Raw genomic sequence first — 23823 nt, 5'->3', positions numbered from 1 at the left:
AGGATGACTATCCCGGAAAGAAACCATGGGACCCAGGAAACAGGTGCAGGAATTTACCAGGAGGAAAGTGAAGCAGGCCTAGGAGGGATCCTGTGCAGATTTGAAGAGGACGTAGCATTCCAGGAAGGATATTGCCAAGGGTAAATGACAAAACACAGAATTGCCCACCCCTAAATTAAGGAAAAATCCCACAAGAACAGAACCGTGGTGTGTTTGCAAGGTTAAGGATAAATTGTTAGAAACCAAGTATTGGACACTGAGCAAGCAGTTACGGTGAAAAACAAGGCAGTTACTCAGTCCAGGGAAAACAGATTACGTAAGGGAGGAAATAGAACACACTTAGACTGAGCTGTGAAAATATTTATGTAATCATAGCAAGCATTGAATGTTAACATGATCACAATTGTTCCAAAACTGTGTTGAAAAGATAGGAAGGGAGGACCTTGGGGCAGAGTGTCATTGTGGAACCACATGCCTTAGGGCAGTCAGGACGCTGCAGATAGCAGCACCAGAGGGCAGCTTAGAGCACAGGCACTGGGCTGTCCTGAGTCTCTGGTTCAGGGAGCCTGAAGCAGGGCCTGAGAACTTGCATTTACGACAAGTTCCAGGGACCACACTTTGAGAAGCCGAGATCCAAAACATGAAGGGAAACACCAGGAGAAACCAGTTGGCAGTCTTGTCTCTGTTGGGTAGAAATGGAGAAGGGGGTTCAAGTGACTGCTGACTGCTTTTTCATTTATATGACTTGCTAGTGCTTCTGACATTAATCTCTGTCCTTGCTACTTTGATATTGTTTTCAGTTTTTGTGAAACCGAAGTAGGTGCTGTTACATCTCTGCACCTCCATCCATGCTCTTCACCTCAGGCAGAGCCCACACACTTTAAAAAAAATATTTATTTATTGGCTGTACCACATAGCAAGAAGGATCTTAGTTCCCCAGCCAGGAGTTAAACCTGTATCCCCTGCATTGGAAGTGCAGAGTTTTCATCACTGGACCCCCAGGGAAGTCCCAAAGACCAAGTACTTTTACTCTTCCTTTAGCTCCGTCAAGCAGAGGAGGTGTCCCAGAGCTCAGACCTGGCTGCGGGCTCCGGGCCATGAGCGCAGGACCTCCTTCCCTACTGCTTCCTGAGCATGTGGCCATCCTGCTCACCATGTTGTCCGTGTCGTCCATGTTCTAGTAACAGCCCTGACTCAGCAAGAAACTAGGTGTCTGTTCAGTGTATTTTATTCAAGGAAGTAGGGGAAATCAGTGTCTTTTAGAGTCCATTTCAAGATGAAAAAGTATTGGTTATCTAGAAAATGACCTTGTGTGAAATTGCTGAATTAGGTTTACAAGGCAGTTCCCTTTGCTCTATGGGGCACTGGTGGGGAGATGCATGTTGCTCTCTTGTGGGAGGGTTGTCTTTTCATTTTCCAAAAACTGAATAACACATTCTTTCTTCTTGTCAGCTCTGCTCCAGCCTCAGCTGGAGAAGCCACCTTGAAGCAGAAGTGTTTGCTGACGACTGAGCTCTGAGGGATGGTTGCTCTGTGCCTGTGACCCAAGGCCGGGCCCCCAGCCGTCCATCCCAGAGTCCACTTCTGCTGGAGCCAGTTCTGCACTAGTGGGTGAAAAGCTCACCTGGTTTAGACTTCAGTTCCATGAAAAAGCAGCTACATTTCCGTCCAACTGGAAGGGCTAATTACACTACACTTTTGCCCAAGTGACGCAATACAGTCTTACTTTCCCTGATTCTGTTGAAGTTGTGAATTCCTAACGGTGGGAATGCCTTTCCCTGTGGTTTCCTCCAAGCTCTTGGCTCCACCTAGTGGATGTGACTATTCACCATGCCCCCTTGGGGTGGGCTGTCCCTGGTGGTCATCATCGGCCTGGCAAAGGTTACTTCTCTGGCTGGTATCAGGGTGAGTGTCCTTGAATGCCTGCTAGAGAAATTGTACCTTTCTGTGCATTGCCTGGAAATCGGGGATTTAGATAGATTGACTACTACAGAGAAGTTTTTAGAATACAGAGGATTTTCAGATGCTTCCCATACTTTTGACTTTTTGCTGGACTGGCTTTCTTAACACTTCAAGTTTACATCAAGGTAACCTAATGATGTAAACCAAGATAGACCTTGAGAAGAACTACAGAAAAGTCATTTGCCTGGCATGTGTTTTCAGCCCAGCCTCCCTTCAGGAAGCATGTCTACATGGCCCTCACACACCTGTCACTTTTTGGTCTGGAAGGGGTGGGGAGGGTTGCAGAGACCCTGAGGCATTTCCTCCAGGCACCCACACTTCTTCCTGGGCCGCATGGGGCTGAAGGCCATGTTGACTCGGGGACTGAAAGAGAGCACAGTAGTTTCTGGGCACCTCTTTGGATGAAGGCTCTATTTCTTTTTAATGTAAGCTGAATAAACTTAGATTTTGTAAACTGAAGGAAAAACTACCAGGATAGAAATAGGGAATTGGGTTAGGGGGATTCACATCTGAAACTAAATGCAGGTATTGAGAGAATGTTAGGGTTTTGTGTTAGTTTAAAGGGGTTCTTTCTAATTTCCTCATTATTTTCCATCTGTACAGAAAGTTCTGGTTGTTAAGGTGTTAAATGCTCATTATAGACAATAGAGAAAAGAATTTTAATACCCAGAAAAATACTCTTTTAGCTTTAAAACTTTGGAATGTGTAAAGTAAACCTCATTTGCTGTGGGGAATGAGGGTGATCTGGAAACCATGTTGGGAAGTTAATCCCTGTTATCAAGGGCTGATGTTAAAGTATACCTCCTGGAATTTGGTTTTGGTTTCCTGCCCCGCAGAAACCAGAACTTAATTGAGTGTTAATGTCTGTTCTCCATAAAAAAACATGAAGTTTTAAGATGTTTAAAACTCCTTGGTCTAGACTGTCATGGGTTCCCTGTAACATAGTCAGCTCAGGCAGTCACACACTTGTGTCTGCCTGGAGAGGGTTTTCTTCCTGTGCTGTTCCTGGGACCTGTGGAGGTTGGAAACTACTTCGCACCAAACAGTTTTGCTGAAGGAAAGGGAGTTGGCCCTTCTTGTTGGCTACCTCCTGTAGCCCTTAGGCTGAGATTGTGGACTTGACCCAGGACGTGCTGGACTGGATATTGTGTTTTCACAACACTGACGACCCTGCAGGTAGAAATGTTAAGGTTGTGTTTCTGGTCTCTGAGACATTTTCTAGATTTCGGAACTAGTTTGTTGAAAATATTCCATTACCTTTGTGTCTTCTGGTACTGAGGAGACTTTCTTAAAATGCATTTGAATCTCAAGCTAAAAGGAAATTTTGTTTCAGGTCCTGACAAAGAGTGGTAAATATGGAAATTGATATGAATTAGCCCTGACAGAAAAGATGCCTGTCAAGTATACATCTCCTTTCCTGTCTGCCATCCCCAGGCAACTGTAAGGCTCACCCTGCTCTGCTCACCTGAGCCTGGGGCGTGGGGCAGGCGGGTAAGGGGAGGAGCAGCAGGTGTGAGTCAGTGAGGATGCTGGCAGAGAGCCAAGTGTGTGGGGAGTCTGGATGGCCCAGTGGGCAGGTGGTTACATTGAATTGGGCAAGGGGCTGTGGGGGTCCTGCTGAGGTGGCCCTGCTGACTTGCTGGCCCTCAGGAGCAGTTCCTGATGATGGAAGATCTTCGCATCCTTCTGTGCATTGGAACCAGCCCATCAACTGAGGGCAGCTCTGAAGTGATGTGCTACTGACTGGTCGGGTGGGAAGCTTTGCTATATCCAGAGTCTCCTCTGCATTAGTCCTGTGTAGCTGCAGAGAGTACTGGCCGTGTCTCATGCCGTCAGGAGTTAAGGAGCACGTTTCTGGAAAGAGCAGGAATGACAGTGTGTGGGAGCACGGTTGGCACCCCTGCATTGGAGGGTGCTTGGAGAGGGTTCATAGCTGAGCTGATAGACCTGTTTGGCAGAAGTAACAGAAGCCTGCTTGAACCAGAGGCTCAGTTCTGTGTCACTTTCTTTCCAGTTTTCACTCTGGTGACTCCCTAGGAGCTAGGGTGATGGTGCTTGTGGCTCTGAGCAGGTTTAGGGGCCTCAGGGGGGGAGGGTGGGAGCTATTTTTGTCCTCTTGCCATGGCCTGGTTGGTCTGTGAGGATCTGCAATTTCTGGTGATTTGCAGAGTTCAGTTAGTGCCGAGCCCCTCGTCTCCTGCCACCTGAGGGTGGCGGTTGTCAGCGTTAAGAGCTAAGATGCTGATCAGCTCACGTCCTGGCCCTCAGAGAAGGTTGGGGAATGGAGAGCTGGCCTGGGTGTGCGGGTGGATTTAAAGTCAGGTTGGTAGGTTTCAGTTTTCTCCCCCAGACCCTTCTTGAGAACTTGTGAAGTAGCTCATGAAATCCTGTTTCTCAGGACCTTAAAAGGTCATAGCATCTGTGTGCACAGGAAGGGCTCATTGTTCTTGCATTCCTGCCCTTATGGAAACTCTGCTGAACAAAGGAATGATTAGATTCCTTTGATCTTGATAAATTTAGAAATACCCTTAGATGCTTTCCTAAAATATTGATGTTGTTTTGAGAAATTTTTTATTAAACATGTCTTATAGTCTCCTAAGGACTTCCCTGGTGGCTCAGACGGTAAAGCGTCTATCTACAGTGCGGGAGACCTGGGTTCGATCCCTGGGTCAGGAAGATCCCCTGGAGAAGGTCTTTACCTGTATCTACTTGTGCGGTCACAGATGTTCTGTGGACACTGGAGAGTGAAAGCCCCAGGGTGCCCCCTGCTTCCTGACTACTTGTTCCTCATGCATCTCATTTCTGGCCAGCACTGCCTCTGTCTCCTCTTGGACAAGCCCCTGCAGACCTTGACAAGTCACAGCAGAAACCCCCTCAGAGCAGATTATTTGGCAGTCATTTGCACAGAGGGAAGTTCTCTTGTTTTTCTGTAAGTCAGGCTCTTGAGAAGCCAAATTCTCAGCTTCTCATTGAGGGTAGAGATAGCAGGCAAAAAGTGAGGAGCGGAGGTGGTGAAGACTCGGCTGCCCCCTGCCGCCCGAGTGTGCATGGTGTAGATGAAGGTGAGTGCCCCTACTTGGCTGCAGGCAGGGACCTCTTCCTGGCAGTCTCCGGCAGATGGTTCCCGGGAGCCAGCGGGTGTTCAGACGGGCTCCGCAGGTGCTCTGTCCCTGGAGGCCCTGGCATTTCTCCGTTGGCATCCTTGCTCCCATGTGGACAAAACAGTCCTGGGCTCCCATCCCTGAGAGGCTGGGAGGGCTCCGAGTTCTGCTCCATCGTGCCCTCAACGTTTTGGTTGCTTAGAAACCTGGAATCTTCTAATGCATAATACACATTCCATATTATTTGCTCTTATTCCTCTCACAAATGTAAACCTATGGTTCCTGAATGTTGAGAAAAACGTTGGGAGCTTTTCCTGTGTTAGCCTGCAGGATGAGGAATTTTGTTTGGTTCATTTAAATATGCCCTGAACTCTGCTGAATTCTCATGCTGGCAGAGCTGTGATTGTCTCCAGCTCTAAGAGGTGGGATCCACGAGTCACTTTATCACATTGATGGAGACAGTGATTCAGTCCCTGTCCAGGGTTTTTATTCATCAGAAAAGCATTTGGGCGCAGACCTCTGCTCTTTAATCTTCCTGTGTGGTTATGATAGACGGTTACGAGGACCTCACTAACTATTTTGTGTTTACTTTTTATATGTATAAAGCTTTGAAGTAGCTTTTAAAGTGTAATTTATTTTTTTATCAAGTGCACTATTCCTGCAATGTGTCCCACAGTTTTATATGACTTGTACTGGAAGCACTGCACTCACCTATGAGTTGTTTGTACAATGAGACGACCGCTGTAGACCTGACCACCAATAAAGCTTTTGTGAAACAGTTTTGTGAGCTATTCCGGTTTCTTGGACATGTGATGCACGCCTGCTGAGCTCTGCTCTTCTCAGCAGAGATGTTGGCAAGAGTCGAGCAGGAGCAGAACCACAGTGTGCAGCGTTCATTTTGGTGTCAGTGGTGTAAATCTGGATGTTGAGGCATTTTGAAAGTTAAGAAACCCCATTGGCCATCCCAGCACATCCTGGGAAGAGCAGCATGGTGCAGGAAGAACCCGCTCGCTACCCGTTGGACCTGGTGGCGGCCATCCTGGTGCCACTGCCCCTGCACCCTGCCCTCCCTCCCCTCCCCTGCAGGCCACCCCAGGCCCAGGGAGGACACCTTTGAACTGAGAACTCGCTCAAACCCAGCCAGCTGGGTTGTCCCATGTGCCCCAAGCTGCAGGCCTTCCCACATACCAAAGGCAGAAAGAAGTGGGCAGCTGGGGGAGACTGGACCTCCCAGGACTCTATCCAGGAGGGCACATCCGCCCCCAGGTTCCAGGGTTGGGGGGTGAAGCCAGGCCCCCAGAGACCTGGATGGTCTGCTGTCTCAGCAGCCCTGGTTTACCTGCCAGCGTCCCAGATCCCCCCTCTCCCCCCAACCTGAGAGTGAAGCCCATTCTGCCAAAAGGCAGACAGGCAGGGCTTTGCTTTTCTGAGCCCAACATGCTTGGGTGGACAGACAGCACCCAGTGACTGACCATCTCCGAGGTGTCAGGCTATCTGTGCAAAGGTGTCATGTCCCTATCAGTAACAGCAAACCTCCCGCCCCTCACTGACACAGGGAAGCCCTTTCACACCTGCCAGTGGTGACCAGCAGACACCATTGCTACAGAACAAACAGCAAGTAGCGGGGTCCAGGCATCAGACCCCGAGCCCTAAGTCGGGGACATCTAGTGTCCTGGGAGCAGGAAGCCTGTAAGCTGAATGGGAAAGCTGGGTTTGGGGACCACTGTGCAGAAACCACAGGGCTGCTGGGTTGTTCTGGCATGTGACCTGCTCATCACCAAGTTACGGAAGCAGGGGTCTTGGAGGGCTTTTGCCGTCTCCACCTTGGGCCCAGGGGTGCCAAGTGGGATGCCAAGCTGTCCCTCTATCCTGCCCCACTGAGGGTGGGGACCAGGGAAGCTTCATGAGATACATTTTCTCTCCTCCCATTTGGCCACAGACCCAGAGGAGACTTGCAGGCCAGCTGCTGCCCCAAGCTTGGGCTGCAGTTGAGGGCACAGAGCAGGGCCTAGGAGGCCCTGTAGGCAGGCAGTGTCTAAGCCGAGATGGCTGAGGGCTCTGGGCGGAGAGAGGCCTATCTGGTGGTGACGCAGAGAGAAACTGCTCTGTGATCACCCTTCTGAGAGGCAACCCAGCCTGCGGGTCAGCAGCATCCACGGGCAGTCAGGCCAGAGGCCCAGGTGGACCAGCGTTGGAAAGAAGCTACAGGAGGCCCCCAGCCCATCTCCCACCATGTATGATGGAGCACGTTGACGCCATATGCCCCAGGAGACACAGATAGGGTGTGGATTTGGACAGATTGAGCTCTGCAAGGACTGGATGTGCCCACAGATGTTCTTGCACCAGGAAGAGTTTCACAACAGCTCAGGCTGGGTGTGACCAGCAAAGGCTCACTGGCTGTGAACAGGAGGGCTGCATGAACTCGTGCTTTCAGAACTGCAGGGGACCCAGAACTCGTCCCATCCATCCTGAAGGAGCCATCCTTACACCCCTTCCAAAGGTACACCAGAGTGTTCGTGCCCTCACCTGCCACTGAGGATGACTGGCCTGTGCAGCATCCCCACCAGCCGCCCTCCTGCATCTGTTTTCAGTTGAAGTCCTGCCTTCCTGATGGTAGAAGTTTCTAGAGATTTGGGCATCCCCCTGTTCCTGGTACAGGGAGGAAGATGCCTACAAATGGAGATTTCCCTTAGAAATGTCCATATTCCTTACCAGAAGTTGACTCCTACTTGGTTTTCAGAGTTTCCCAAATGTCTGCTCTTCCTTATAAAATAACCAAATAATTAATATGTCCAAAAGATGTATTTTGGGGTAGAAAATCCTGCTCTCCTACACCTTTTGCTATTGTGAATAACACTGCTGTGAACACGCATGTATGAGTGTCTGTTCAAGTCCATGCTTTCAAATCTCTGGGCAATAAACCCAGAAGTAGAATTGCAGAACCATAATGTCATTCTTTTTGAGGAACCGCTAAACTCATTTCCACAGCAGCTGCGTCATTTTATGTTCCCATCAGCAATGCACAAGTGTTCTAGTCTCTTCACATCCTTACCAATACTGTTCTCTGTTTTAGTTTGTTAGTTTTTTATAATAGCTGTTCTAATGGGTATAATGGAGAAGGAAATGGCAACCCACTCCAGTGTTCTTATCTGGAGAATCCCATGGACACAGGAGCCTGGTGGGCTACAGTCCATGGGGTTGCAAAGAGACACAAAAGTGATATCTGATTATAATTCTAATTTTTTATTTCCCTGTTTATTAGTGACGCTGAGTATCTTTTCATATGTTTGTTGAGCATTTGTGTGTATTCTTTGGAGAAATCTCTATTCAGATTCTTTGTCCATTATTGAATTGTTTTTGTTGAATTTTAGGAGTTCCTTATATATCCTGGATTTTAATCTCTTACCAGATACATGACTACAAATATCTTCTGTCATTCTGTGAAATGCATTTTTGCTGTGTTGAGAATGTCCTACCGTGTACAGATTCTTAAATTTTGCAGGTCTGATTTATCTTATTTTTTTCTTGTGTTGCCTGTGCTTTTCGAGTGTCATATCCAAGAAATGATTGTCAAATCCAGTATCACGAAGATTTCCCCCTGTGTTTTCTCCTAAAGAGTTTCATAGTTTTTAGCTCTTTTATGTCTTGATTCATTTTATGTTACATGTTGTGTATGGGAACGATCCAACTTCATTCTTTTGCTGTGAATATCCAGAGATAATTTTCCTTCTTCCTTTTGATTTTGGATGTCATTTTTTTTTCCCTTGGCTAATTTCTTTGGCTAGAACTTCCAGTATTCAGTGGAAGTGGCCCCCCAAAAAGGGCATCTTTGTTTTTTCCTGATCTGATCAGGTTTAGATGAAGTCACGAGAGTGGAGCCCCCGTGATGCGACAGATGTGGTTAGAGAGAGGAAGAAACACAGACACCTATCTCTGCACACGTGCGCTGAGGAAGGAGGCCCTTGCCTGGCACTTGGCTAGGCTGGAACACTGCTCCCAGCCTCCAGACCTGCAGGAAAGAAACGCTTGCTGTTCAAGCTGCCCAGGTTATGACCGTTTGTTAGAGCAGCCTTAGGTGACAAGACAAAAAGCCTTCAGTTTTTCACTGAGCATCATGTCAGCTGTGGGCTTTACGTATATGGCCTTTATCATGTCAAAGCAGTTTCCTTCCATTCCTACTTTGCTGAATGTTTTTATCATGAAAGGGTATATTGAGTTTTGTCAGATGCTTTTTCTGCATCAATTGAGATGACCACATGTTTTTTACTTTCTTTCATTTTGTTAATGTGGCGTCTTACATTCACTGATTTTCAGGTTGCTGGTATTTTTAGTGGGATTTTTATATCAATATCCATAAAAGATATTTGTCTGTAATTTCCTTTACTTGTAGTGTCTTTGTCTGGCCTTAGGGTCCTGAGTTTTAAACTTCAACTCCCAAATCCCAGCTCCTTCATTCATGTGCTAATCCCTGAAACTATGATCATGGAGATGCCAGCCTTTGAGCCAGCACTCACTGCAATTTTGGGAGGCCCAGCCCATGGGGGCTCACGAGACAGTAAGATACTGAGAAAATAATTCAGTCTAGAGGTTTTCAAAGTTGAGTTCAGGGAACGTGGAGTTTGGGAAGTCAAAGCTACTTATATAATAATGTTGAAATACATTTTCCCTTTACCTTATTGATATTTGCACTGATGGTGGTAAAACCAGGCACCCTGGGAAGATCAAGGTTAATGACACCAAAGAGTATGAGAATTCCACGGCCACTTGGTGGGGATCTGGGGGACCCTGAAGTGAGGGTGTGGGAACTGACATGGCTCTGAAAGACCATGGAATTTAAGTCCAAAGGAGTCAAGATAGCTGCTAGAAGAAATGTGTATAATTTTTATCCTGTTCTCATGTTGCTTAAATGGCAAACAAAAGAGGTTTCCTAGGCTTAACAAGCATCCTCATTCATCAGTTATTTCTGAGGGGATGTGGGCTTGGGGTGACAAGCACCATCCACTCCCCTGGTGGGAATGAGTCTTTCCCTGGCTTGTGCAGGTGTGTGCATGCCTGCCTGTGCTTGAGTACAGGTGTGGGGAAGGTGGGTGGGCTCTGACCCCTTGGAAGCCTGGTGCCTTGTGAAGAGAGTAGACGTGATCAAGCAACTGAGGATCCTGGGTGGCCAGAGGAAAAAACAGTCTGGGCTGGGGAGGCACCACTTGGCTTTATTGTAGCAGCAAGGTTACTGCCAAATGGTGGAAGCCGCTCAGTTGTCCATTGGTGGATGAATGCATATACAAAATGTGGCCTGTCTCTACAGCAGAAGAGCATTTACCCATAGAAAGGAATTAATTGTGTGCTGCAACATGGATAAACCTTGAAAACATCATGCTATGTGAAAGTGAACAGTATGAAAAGGCAAAATGATAGGATACCAACAGAGGAACTCCCCAGGTCATTAGGTGCCCAATATGCTACTGGAGATCAGTGGAGAAATAACTCCAGAAAGAATGAAGGGATGGAGCCAAAGCAAAAATAATACCCAGTTGTGGATGTGACTGGTGATAGAAGCAAGATCCAATGCTTTAAAGAGCAATATTGCATAGGAACCTGGAGTGACAGGTCCATGAATCAAGGCAAATTGAAAGTGGTCAAACAAGAGATGGCAAGGGTGAATGTCGACATTCTAGGAATCAGTGAACTAAAATGGACTGGAATGGGTGAATTTCACTCAGGTGACCATTATATCTACTACTGCGGGCAGGAATCCCTCAGAAGAAATGAAGTAGCCATCATGGTCAACAAAAGAGTCCGAAATGCAGTACTTGGATGCAATCTCAAAAACAACAGAATGATCTCTTCGTCTCCAAGGCAAACCATTCAATATCACAGTTATCCAAGTCTATGCCCCAACCACTAATGCTGAAGAAGCTGAAGTTGAACAGTTCTATGAAGACCTACAAGACCTTGTAGAAGTAACACCCAAAAAAGATGTCCTTTTCATTATAGGGGACTGGAATGTAAAAGTAGGAAGTCAAGAAACACCTGGAGTAACAGGCAAATTTGGCCTTGGAATGCGGAATGAAGCAGGGCAAAGACTAATAGAGTTTTGCCAAGAAAATGCACTGGTCATAGCAAACACCCTCTTCCAACAACACAAGAGAAGACTCTACACATGGACATCACCAGATGGTCAACACCGAAGCCAGACTGATTATATTCTTTGCAGCCAAAGATGGAGAAGCTCTATACAGTCAACAAAAACAAGACCAGGAGCTGACTGTGGCTCAGATCATGAACTCCTCATTACCAAATTCAGACTCAAATTGAAGAAAGTAAGGAAAACCACTAGACCATTCAGGTATGACCTAAATCAAATCCCTTATGATTATACAGTGAAAGTGAGAAATAGATTTAAGGGCCTAGATCTGATACATAGAGTGCCTGATGAACTATGGAAAGAGGTTTGTGACATTGTACAGGAGACAGGGATCAAGACCATCCCCATGGAAAAGAAATGCAAAAAAGCAAAATGGCTGTCTGGGGAGGCCTTACAAATACCTGTGAAAAGAAGAGAGGCGAAAAGCAAAGGAGAAAAGGAAAAACATAAGCATCTGAATGCAGAGTTCCAAAGAATAGCAAGAAGAGATAAGAAAGCCTTCTTCAGCGATCAGTGCAAAGAAATAGAGGAAAAGAACAGAATGGGAAAGACTAGAGATCTCTTCAAGAAAATTAGAGATACCAAGGGAACATTTCATGCAAAGATGGGCTCGATAAAGGACAGAAGTGGTCTGGACCTAACAGAAGCAGAAGATATTAAGAAGAGGTGGCAAGGATACACAGAAGAACTGTACAAAACAGATCTTCACGACCCAGATAATCATGATGGGATCACTCATCTAGAGCCAGACATCTTGGAATGTGAAGTCAAGTGGGCCTTAGAAAGCATCACTACGAACAAAGCTAGTGGAGGTGATGGCATACCAGTTGAGCTGTTTCAAATCCTGAAAGATGATGCTGTGAAAGTGCTGTACTAAATATGCCAGCAAATTTGGAAAACTCAGCAGTGGCCACAGGACTGGAAAAGATCAGTTTTCATTCCAATCCCAAAGAAAGGCAATGCCAAAGAATGCTCAAACTACACACAATTGCATTCATCTCACATGCTAGTAAAGTAATGCTCAAAATTCTCCAAGCCAGGCTTCAGCAATATGTGAACCGTGAACTCCCTGATGTTCAAGCTGGTTTTAGAAAAGGCAGAGGAACCAGAGATCAAATTGCCAACATCTGCTGGATCATGGAAAAAGCAAGAGAGTTCCAGAAAAACATCTATTTCTGCTTTCTTAACTATGCCAAAGCCTTCGACTATGTGGATCACAAGAAACTGTGGAAAATTCTGGAAGAGATGGGAATACCAGACCACCTAACCTGCCTCTTGAGAAATCTGTATGCAGGTTAGGAAGCAACAGTTAGAACTGGACATGGAACAACAGACTGGTTCCAAACAGGAAAAGGAGTACGTCAAGGCTGTATATTGTCACCCTGCTTATTTAACTTATATGCAGAGTACATCATGAGAAACGCTGGACTGGAAGAAACACAAGCTGGAATCAAGATTGCCAGGAGAAATATCAATCAGCTCAGATATGCAGATGACACCACCCTTATGGCAGAAAGTGAAGAGGAGCTAAAAAGCCTCTTGAAGAAAGTGAAAGAGGAGAGTGAAAAAGTTGGCTTAAAGCTCAACATTCAGAAAATGAAGATGATGGCCTCTGGTCCCATCACTTCATGGGAAATAGATGGGGAAACAGTGGAAACTGTCAGACTTCATTTTTGGGGGCTCCAAAATCACTGCAGATGGTGACTCAGACGTGAGTCTGAGTGAACTCTGGGAGATGGTGATGGACAGGGAGGCCTGACGTGCTGCAATTCATGGGGTCGCAAAGAGTCGGACGTGACTGAGCGACTGAACTGAACTGAACTTATGTGAAAGAAACCAGGCACAACAAGTCATATGCTATATGATTCCACCAATATGAAAGGTACAGTTCAAAAAAAAAAAAAAGGAAAAAAAAAGAAAGGTACAGTTCAGGTAAATCCATACAGATAGAAAGCAGATCAGCGGTTGCCAGGAGTGGGATATTGAGGGGAATAGGTGTAGTGTCTCCTTTTGATACCAAAAGCTTGGCTTCTGCCAAACTGAATCTCGAAGACAGAGTTTGGAGTGCAGTAGAAAAAAATCTATATTGTTTTGCCAGGCAAAGGGAGTCGCAGCAGGCTCATGCCCTCAAAACTGCGTCTCCCAACCTGAGGGGATTTGGTGAGGAGTTAAGGAACAAGAGACTTCATTGACCTCTCTCCGCTTCCGTCTCTCCTCTCCTTAACCCTTCCTAGCCTTCCCTTTTTTTCTAGTCCCCCGATCCTGAACACAGGAATCTGGTTGAAGGGCCCTCAGCCTGAGCTGAGGATTGGAGACTGATCACCTGCTCTTGGCAGAGAACTCGAATTCTGGTTCTGACCTCTAGTAGGGCCGAGTTCCAGTCCTCCCTTCTCTGGAGGTCCAGGGGAAAGTCCCATAACGCCTGGGTATCTGTAGGTGGCAGGAGACGTCTGTAAGGCCACCTCTTTCGCACCCCCCTCCCGCCTCCTTCCCCTTCTTCTTTCAACCTGGCTTCCTTTCCTCCCTTGAAATCTTTGCTGTGTCTCTATAGGAGGTTTTCTGAGAGACTGTATTCTTGTATTTAAGGGCTTCCCTGGTGGTGCAGAGGTTAAAGCGTCCGCCTGCAATGTGGGAGACCTGGGTTCGATCTCTGGGTTGGGCAGATCCCTGGAGGAGGAAATGGCAACCCACTCCAGTATTCTTGCCCGGAGAATCCCATGGACGGAGGAGCTTGGTGGGCTACAGTCTACGGGTCGCAAAGAGTTGGACAGGACTGAGAGAGTTGACTTTATAGCAGTAGTTCAAGGGCAGGGTTGCTGATAAGGATCAGGGTGTGCGCAGGGCCTGCATTCCTTTAATCTGGCCTCGTGGTCCCTGATGAGCTTCTGTGATTCTTGAGGTTATCAAACTGTGACTTGTCTCTGGAATGAAGAATGCTTCATTAGGTAGTTAGCATCTTCCGTCTGTTGCGGGTTTTAGTTCTGCAGAAGAGCTCAGGGATTACATGTATCTCTTGAGATGAAAGCAGGATCCTGTCCCAGGTCTGCCCTGTTGTCTCTTGGCCACTCCTCCCTTATCTCTGCATTCCCTCCCTTCCCTGATTAGCAACTGTTTGGACCTGCCCTTTGGAACTCAGGGAGTTCTTCAATGGAGGCTGGAACCTGTTCCCTAAAAGCAACAAACAGGTACACAGAAAGGCTTACATGCCCGGGAGCCCCACGGGGTCCGACTCGGTTTCGCTTTGGACTCTGAAAATGCTGCCACTAGATAGAGGTGACAGCTGCACTGCATTGTGCATGCACTAAATTCTGATGAAAATGGCTTATTTTATACTATGTGGGTTTCGTAAAACAAGGAACACTACCAGGAATAAAGACAGATAATACATAATGGGGAAAGAGTAAAACTTCACCAAGGAAACATAAGACTCTTAAATGACTGCACTAAACAACAGAGCCTCAGAATGCGCGAAGCAAAACGAATAGAAGTGCAAAGAGAAATATATAAATCCTCAATTATATCCAGGGATTTTAATGCTTCTCTAATGTAAGTGCCTTACAATTCATTTTTTTAAATTTTAAGTGTCTGACATGAAGTTTTTCACTGCCAAGGCATCCATTTCAAAGACACATTGCCAGCAACACAGATAAAGAACCAGGCCACCCCACCCATGGAGTTACCCTTCGGAAAGCCCTGGGTGATTCAGATAACTGGCCTTTGGGTGACACTGCTTTTCCCTTTTCATACTTTTATTCTTGCTCTTATGTTTTAAGTTCATCAGTAGGAATAAACACATAAAACCCTAGGCCCTGCTCCCAACCTCAAATCTAAATGAATTTTAAAAGATTCAAATCATACGAAGTATATTGTCTGACTATAATGGGATTAAGAGACTTCTAGGGTGGCTCAGTGGTAAAGAATCCACCTGCCAGTGTAGGAGATGTGGGTTTGATCCCTGGGTCAGGAAAATCCCTTGGAGAAGGAATGGCAACCCACTTCAGTATTCTTGCCTGGAGAAACCATGGACAGAGGAGCCTGGCAGGCTACAGTCCATAGGATTGCAAAGCACACACAGATAGTGTAAGCAGCTGAGCACACACATAATGGGATCAAAGTAGAAACCAGTGGCAGAAAGGTATCTAGAACATCCTCAGGTATTTAGGAACTAAATAACCCACTTCTAAGTAACTTAGTGGTGAAAAGAAATCAAAAGGGAAATTAAGTGTTTTTAATTGAATGAAAATAAAAACCTCAAAGCCTGCTGGCTACAGCTAAATTAGTAAAAGAAAATATTTATACCAGTTATTGCTTCTACCAGAAAAGTTCTCAAATCAATGACCCCAGATTACACCTTAAAAAGAGTAAGAGAAAGTAATTGAGTCCAAAGTAAGCAGAAGAAAGGACATAATAAAAAGCAGTAATCAATGAAAATGAGAACCAAAAAATATAACAAGAGGAAATAAAAGTAACCGAAAAGTGATTCCTTGAGAAGGTGAAGGTGAAGTCACTCAGTCGTGTCCGGCTCTTTGCGACCCTGTGACCTGTAACCTACTAGGCTTCTCCGTCCATGGGATTCTCCAGGCAAGAATACTGGAGTGGGTTGCCATTTCCTTCTCCAGGGGCTCTTCCCGACCCAGGGATCGAACCCGGGTCTCCCACATTGGAGGCAGACGCTTTTAACCTCTGAACCACCAGGGAAGTCCCGATTCCTTGAGAAGACCAATAAAATTAATAAATCTCTAATGAGTAAAACTAAGGGGAAAAAAGGGAGAAATCAAAAATTACAAGTAGAGAGGTTGAAACAGAGCAGGCCCCTGTGGGGCTCCCAGTACAAACCCTTTCTATGTCCCCTGTTTCTTGTTTATACTTAGTCGCTCATTTGTGTCTGACTCTTTGCAACCCCGTGGACTGTAGCCCGCCAGGCTCCTCTGTCCATGGGGATTCTCCAGGCAAAAATACTGGAGTGGGTTGCCATGCCATCCTCCAGGGGAATCTTCCCAACCCAGGGATTGAACCCAGGTCTCCCGTACTGCAGGCGGATTCTTTACCATCTGAGCCACCAGGGAAGTCCTTCTTGTTTATAGGGAATTGGTTTTAGCCTCCATGACCTTCCCTGAGTTCCAAAGTGAAGTCACTCAGTCTTTGCGACTGCATGGACTGTAGCCTGCCAGGCTCTTCCGTCCATGGGATTCTCCAGGCAAGAATACTGGAGTGGGTTGCCATTTCCTTCTCGAGGGGATCTTCCCGAACCAGGGATCAAAGCTGGGTCTCCTGCATTGCAGACAGACTCTTTACCCTCTGAGCCACCAGCAATGGTTGAGTTCCAAAGGGAAGGTTCAAACAGTTGCTAATCAAGGAAGGGAGAGGAAGGTGAGCCAAGGGGGGAGCAGCCAAGAAACAAGAGTGCAGCCTTGTGGGCAGGGTCCTGGTCCCCGTCAAGGGATACACACAACAGTGTATCTCTGAGTTCTGTAAGAAGTAAGGCCCCACCCAGGTAAAGGGTGGAATGATGGTGTTGATGCTCCTGATTTAAATCTACTGAAGCTTGGACTTTGTCTCTCTTGGTCCCAATTCTGTGCTGAATTCTCTTCTGCTCAGTCCCCCTCATGAATATGCCTGGACCCTTAGCTTACAGCTTCCCCAGTTTTGCTATCTGGGGAGACACTGCTTTGGGAAAGATCCCTGGTGTTCTTACTTGCTGCAAGTAATAAACCCTATCTTCTCCTGAGCTTTGGTTTGGTCATGTCTACACCTACCAAGAGGCCAACCCAGTTGCTGGGTAATAAAATGACATCACAGCAGAATCAGTAGACCCTACAGGATGATAAGGGGGATTATACGAAATTGTGTGTATGAAATTTTGAAAACTGTAAAGCACTATAGAATTTTAAAAGAATCTTTCATTCAATAGAAAAGACTAAAAATATAATTTTAAATAATAAGGGAATGTTATGAACAACTTTATCCCAATAAAGTCGACAATTTAGGAGAAATGGACAAATTCTCTCAAAGGTACAAACTACCAAACTCATTCAAGACGTGGATAACCTGAGTAGTCATATAATTATAAAAGAAATTCCAGGGGGGAAAAAAAAACCTGAGAAAATACGAATCTACAGTAATATATGGTAATAGTCTTAGGCTTGAGATGAAATAAGCCTTACAGAAGTTGACTGCTGGTATTTCTAATTTACAGATGAGAAAAGTAAGAGCCATTAGTGCTGTGTCACATTCTCTGAGATTTCAGTTAGTGAGTAAAATATCTAAAATTCACATGTAGCTTCGTCAGTCAGCTCTTAAGCTCAGGCTTCATTGTCTTAAGCACAAGAATCAGCAGACTTTTTCTGAAAAGAGCCAGATATATATATTCTGAGCTTTGCCACCCATATTGCCTCTTGCAACTACTGTCAGTATAGGACAAAAGAGCTGTAGACAACATGTAAGTCACAGATAAAAGAAACTTCAGCTGTAGTTAAATATCTTCCCACAAAGAAAATCAGGCCCAGATGGTCTCAATGGAGAATGGTAACTAACATTTAAGGAAGACGTAACTCTCATTCTATACAGCTTTGCAACAAATGGGAAAGGGAATACCCCCAAATTATTCTTTAAGACCAGCATTTCCCTGTTATTAAAACTAGACAAAGACTTAACAAAAAGGAAACTACAAATCAACATCTTTTATAAGCGTCGGTACAAAAATTCCTAACAAAACTTGGGCAAACTGAATCCAATAATACATTTAAAAGAATATGACATAAAGACTAAGTAGGATTTATCCAGAAATGAAAATCTATCAGTGTAGTTCACCATTCACCCAGTTCAGGCCAGTGAGATGGGTGAAGTCTGCTGGAGGGCTTCTCAGAAGGGTTCCTTTGTTCCCAGCTGAGAGCTGGCGAGGAGATGCTGTTCTCCGACCCAGTGTCTGAAACAGCGGCAGCCTCTAGGGATGAGGCTGAGGCTGAAGCTACCACAGAGGCAGCAGCAGACAGACAGAGCCTTGATGAAGTCATCAAGCTGCTGAATCAACGGGCTGAGAAGTCAGTCCTACCCCAGGACTTAGTCACTTTAGATAAGACACTGCATATTTGTTGTTCTTGTTTGAAGGCAACACAAACACTGGAGACGTATAACAAAAAGCTTGAAAATCCCAATCTTTTCTTGAGCTCAACAGAGACTTCTCAAAAAGACCTGAAAGATGAGAAATCTATGTACTCATATACGTCGGGCTGAGGCTCGCCAGAAAGATTGAGAAAATGGACAGAATCACATCCTATTTCAAGTAACTGTGACCAAAGCATCCTTCAGAAATCCATCAAAGAAAGAACAATTGTAGACAACACTAGAAGATGCTTTGAAGGACAGTCCTATCGTGAGGGAAGAACAGAGAGGAGGGGGCAGCTTGGGGTGGGATGTTAGGACAGAGACCTCTGGAAGAGGAGCCCTTGTTCAAGTTCAACCTTTATTTGAAAACTGTTGTGAAAAAGAAACAGACTTCCCTGGTGGTCCACTGGTGAAGAAGCTGCCTGCCAATGCACGGTACGCTGGTCTGATCCCTGGTCTGGGAAGATTCCACAGAGCATGGGGCAATTGAGCCCATGTGCCACGACTAGAGAGTAGCCCCCACTCGCCACAACTAGAGAAAGCCCACGCATAGCGATGAAGACCCAGTGTGGCCAAAAATAATTAAAAAACCGAATAACTCTTTTTTAAAAAATGAGAAAAGAAACAGGAAATGGAAGGCACACTAAATTACCTGAAAAATATAGAATAACGGATCATATCAAGATCATAGTAAAGATGTCCAAACTGAGAAACCCCTGCTGCAGTCAGAAAAGTCACAGTTAGAAAGAGGAGGCAGAAACCATGCCAGGAGAAACTTCGAGTCCTTCCTAGGCTTACTGAGAAAAAGAGAGGAATTTTCACCAAGTAACCAACCTTTCTGAAAGCAACTCTGTTTCTGCCCTCCCAGGGCACCTTCAGGGGAGCCAGGAATTGCACAAGTCATGGTGGTAAATGGGGGGGGATCTTTCAGAAGGGAGCTGTCCCAAGGAGGCTGGTGGTGGGGGGGTGGCCTGCAGGCTCAGAACTGAGGGGTGAGATGGGGCTTCGTGCCATCTTGCACTTCCCTCCAGCTCATCAGTTCATTACGGAGATCCAGACACAGTTTGAGAGGCCCTGTGGATGGTCTTGTTTTTCAGATCTGTGGGAAAACCTCCCAGGAGGGCCTCACCTGCTCCCCAGCTGGAGAGGAGGGCAGGGTAGCTGGAGCTTGAGTGACAGGAGACCCATCCAGCCCCGAGTCCCAGCAGCAGCCAGAGTGGCTCGCTGCTTCTGCAGGACTTCCCGCCTGGGCTTGTCTGCTTGGTGGTGTGGCCTCTTCATCCGCCTTGAGGTCCCCAACTTTCCCACACTGTGTGGGCCTTTGACCTGAGGCTGTCTGGTACATCAAGACAGCAGGATGGTGTCTGAGCCAGAGAGGTGCAGTGGGTCCCCATGAGGGGCGGGAGGATGCCGGGACTGGTCTGGATCCATGCACCACCCCTGCACTGAGGCTTTATGGTCCTGGCCTCACTGCTGGTGCTGCTGGTGTTCTCTGAACCTGTGAGGGTGCCACTGGGGTTGCTCTAGGGGGTGGGGGGCAGCAGGGCTTGGCCATGGCCAACAAGTGAATGGGCCCCTGGGGGGAGTGGCTGCTATGTCTGCTCCAGCTCACTGGCCTCCCACAGGCTGACACTGTGGTCTGACCACAGCCCCCCATACACTTCCCCCACCCTGCCCCTCCAGCATCTCCCTTTGGCTGAGAGGGCCTGTGTCCCTCAAGCAGAGGCTGCTCTGTCCAGGGAGAAGGAAGGTCCAGGTCATGCCAAGAGGGCCCTGGGCTTAGCTCCACCACTGGAGCCTTGAAAAGACTCAGACTCTGATTGGTCTCTTGGGAGTTGAGATGATGAGGCCCAAAGATCTAGAAGCACGTCTGCATGAGGTCAGTGCTGCCCTGTGACTCCATGGTTAAACACACAGTGAGGCTCCCGGGCTGTGCCTCGCGTGGGTGTGTCATGGCTCCAGCCGGCCTTGATCCATCTCTTCCTGAGGTTTTGGGACCTTTGCTCTGCCCTCTCCAGCTGCTGAGCAACTTCTCTGCAAGGGGCGCTGGGTGCTTCTCACTACCCTTGATCACCCCCTCCCCATCTCTCTTATCTGATTCTGCTTCTCACTTCTCATCCCCTCTGGACAGTCAGGAGGTGACGGCTCAGGAGCTGGCACCAGTGCCCTGGTTCACTCATCCGCTTATCCTTCGACTGGCAGTGTGCCAGGCCTATCAGCGATCTGGGACAACTGGCCAGCCCTCAAGGAGGCCCCGCCCCCACCCTCGAAGGGATCAGGTGTAGAAACAGATCCTGTTAATACAGCAAGATGAGCGCTATGAAACGGGGAAGCCAGAGATATTCATCCATCCCAAGTGGGCAGGTGGCATCAAAGAGAGCTTCCTGGAGGAAGTGGTGCTGACTGGTACTGACTATTACCTTAGCTGCAGACCAGTTTGTTGTTCAGTTGCTAAGTTGTGTCTGACTCTTTGTGACCCTGTGGACTATGGCACACCAGGCTCCTCTGTCCTCCACTATCTCCTGGAGTTTGCTCAAATTCAAGTCCATTGAGTCAGTGATGTTATCTAACCATAGTATCCTCTGCCGCCCCCTTCTCCTTTTGCCCTCAATCTTTCCCAGCATCAGGATCTTCCAATCAAGTGTACTGGAGTGGGCTGCCACTTCTCCAGGGGATCTTACCACCCCAGGGATTGAACCTGTGTCTCCTGCTTGGCAGGCAGATTCTTTACCAGGGAAATTCTTGAGGACCAAGAGCAAGACCCCAAACAGTGAGTGTCCTGCTGTGAGCCCTCTAGGTTTCAGGGCCTCAAGGGCATAGCCAGATTCTAGAAGCTGCCAGCTTTAGCAAAGGATAAGGTGCTTTGGTCTACCCTCCTGGCCTCTGAGAGGAGCAGTGGTGTGGGGGCTGCACTGCTCCCTCTGAGACCTCCCCGAGCTTCTGGAGACAAGCCAACCTGTCACCTGCCCACCTTCCCTGGTCCCACCGTGAGCCCTGCCTTTCCACTGCAACAGCCTGGTAACCAGGCTGAACTTACCTGTCTGGGATTTGAAGCAGGATCTGCTGACCCAAAATAGATCCTCTGGAGGGCAGGGCTGGGGCCTATTTCTTGTCTCACCTGCAGGGCCCTCAGGTAAAGCATGGCCTCTCTGTGAAGGGGACCCTTCTTGTTTGCAGCCACCTGGGAATTCCTCCCCCTCCTCTGGGGCTGTGAGCAGATACTGCTTGGATTTACAGGAAGGGCAGGGCCTTGTCACTGTGGGGTGACCAGAGCAGCTCTGCCCCTCACCTGGCTCCCACCCCCAGGCCAGAGAGAGAGGGAGGCTCCCCGACAGGTGACGGAGAAGGTGGATCTTGTAGTTGAGAAAGTCTCCCCAAACTGACAGAAATCTTGCCTCTTATAACTTAGACTCATGGGTTCCTGGAGGCAGGACTGCTCACTGTGACCTTCCTGTTGGTGGAATCGTGCCCTCCTGAAAGATCTGGTCAAGTCCTAACCCCTGGCACCTGCAGTTGTGACCTTACTTGGGACCAGGGTCCAGGTCTGTGAGGGTCCCTGGTGAAGGCACTTCTGTTCCTGAGGAATTTGGGAGCATCACCCACCTGGTTCCTCTATCTGGGAACTCTCCAACCACATACCAGTGGGGTTTGATGGAGGCTCCCTCATGTGGATATGATCCTAACTGACTCCATCCCCAGCCCCTCTCCTCTCTCCAGTGCACGGGGGTGGGCCTGAAAATTCCAAGCATGTAATCGTTTTGTCTCTCTGGTGACCAGCTCCACCCAGGAGCTAACCAGAGTAGCAAAAGATGCTAGAGCAGACAACGATGCTCTTAGCACTGCTTTACTTAGTAATGCTCTTTACCGCTTAGGAATTTACAAGAGTCAAGAGCCCTGTATCAGGGACTGGGGACAGAGTCCAGAGGGTATGTTTTCTGTGATCTCATATCACTGCACTTGGTAGACAGAAGGTACTCAGTAAGGTGCTCAGAACACCTGCCTTTGGGCCTGTCGTGTTTAGTGGGTGCCTGGGACTGAACTGTTCCCCCCAGCCTCACCCCCTGCTGGCCCAAATTCATAAATTGAAGCCCTACCTCCCAGGGTGATTACATTCAGAAATGGGGCCTTTGGGAGATGATTCAGTTTAGATGAGGTCATGAGGGTGGGGCCACATGATGGTATTAGTGCCCTTGTAAGAAGAAACACCAGAGATCTGGTTTCCTCTGTCTCGTCCACATGAGGTCACAGTGAGGTCACTGTGGGAAGGGGGCCATCTGCCAGCCAGGAGGAGCCCTCACCAGAATCTGACAGAGCAGGACCTGATCTCAGGCATCCAGCCTCCAGAACGGTGGGAAAATAAACTAGTGTTGTGTAAGTCACCCAGTTTATAGTCTTCTTTCATGGTAGCCTTAGCTTAGACTGTATATTGGGCACATGGCTGTTGCTTGACTTTGTGTGCAGGGGCCTTGTGATGGAGAGGCCTGTGCCTTCTTCCTTTCTGGGTCTTCCCCTCCCACAGACCCCGAGGGCTGGTCCAGGTACTCGTGGAGTGCTGGGAGGCCTGCTGGGCCTGTTCTCATCTGCCAGGGGTCCTTAAGCAGGTCTATGGGTGGCAGGGTCTTGTGGACATCCCAGGTGGCCCCCCCCCCCCCCCCCCCGCCGCCAACCTGTGACTTCCACCCAAAGCCTCTGGGAAGGAAGGTGGCCATTCAGAGACTGCCCTGCCTGTGTGTTCTGGCCCCATTAACCTCCCTTGGCTAGGACTTGGGTCTAGGCGGCTGTGGCCCTGGTCTCCCAGCTTTTAGGGGTGTTTGATGCTTCACAGTCCTGTGGTTATAGCATGCACCCCTGGCCTGGGGCTGAGACTGGCCTGGTCCTCAGGGTCAGCAGGAAGACCAGGCCCATCCTGTCCAAGGGGACAAGAGCCAGGCAGGGACCAAGGAAAAGGGCAAGTCAGGCCTTGAGTAGACAAGGGGCCATAAGTGATGCTCAGAATATTTAACCACCAGGACAGCAGCCCCCCACCCCCACAACATACACCCAGACAGAGTCCTGTCATTAAACAAGCTGGGTAGTGGGAAGTGGGGTGGGTGGACCACAAGGGGTGGGACTTCAGCCACATCTGACTGGTGGTATTTCCACTCCAGAGAGTTGCTCAGGTCAAAATGTGAGAGGGTTGTGCTGTGGAGCAGAGGATGGAGGGCAGGAGGCACTTGTGGGGGTGGGAGGCCCTTGCCCAGGAGGGACAGCCCCTGTGGCCAGGCTACTGGGAGCACCAGGGGTTGGCAGGGGACGAGATGGGATGGACCAAGTGGACCCACACTCTGCATACAGGGTGGCGGCAGGTGACAGACAGGGGAAGGGCATCAGTGGGTGGAGTAGGGGACCTGGGGAGCCTGCAGCCCCTGCAGTAGAGGGAGGTGTTGAAACCCACTTCCCCTCTCAGGCCCTTCAGTGAACGATTTAGCCAACAGGACATCCTGAGAACACAGAGGTGGCCTATGAGCTCCAGGG

The 23823-nt window shown here is 47.9% G+C and overlaps 1 protein-coding gene across 3 annotated transcripts in view; it reads left to right on the top strand.

Annotated features, from left to right (window-relative positions):
* EPB41L5 (erythrocyte membrane protein band 4.1 like 5) overlaps positions 1-5843 on the top strand; it is a 169893-nt gene extending 164050 nt beyond the window's left edge. For all 3 annotated transcript variants that reach the window (XM_040228960.1, XM_040228958.1, XM_040228959.1), the window contains exon 25: positions 1453-5843. In XM_040228960.1, coding sequence (XP_040084894.1) covers positions 1453-1519 — 67 coding nt within the window. In that variant the 3' untranslated portion in view covers positions 1520-5843. The remainder of the gene's footprint in view (positions 1-1452) is intronic.
* Positions 5844-23823: the final 17980 nt, after the last annotated feature.

Source organism: Oryx dammah, unplaced genomic scaffold, assembly GCF_014754425.2.
Source record: "Oryx dammah isolate SB20612 unplaced genomic scaffold, SCBI_Odam_1.1 HiC_scaffold_27, whole genome shotgun sequence".
Classification (NCBI taxonomy): domain Eukaryota; kingdom Metazoa; phylum Chordata; class Mammalia; order Artiodactyla; family Bovidae; genus Oryx; species Oryx dammah.
Note: the sequence above shows the minus strand (reverse complement) of the source record. Positions and strands in the feature narration are given on the sequence as shown.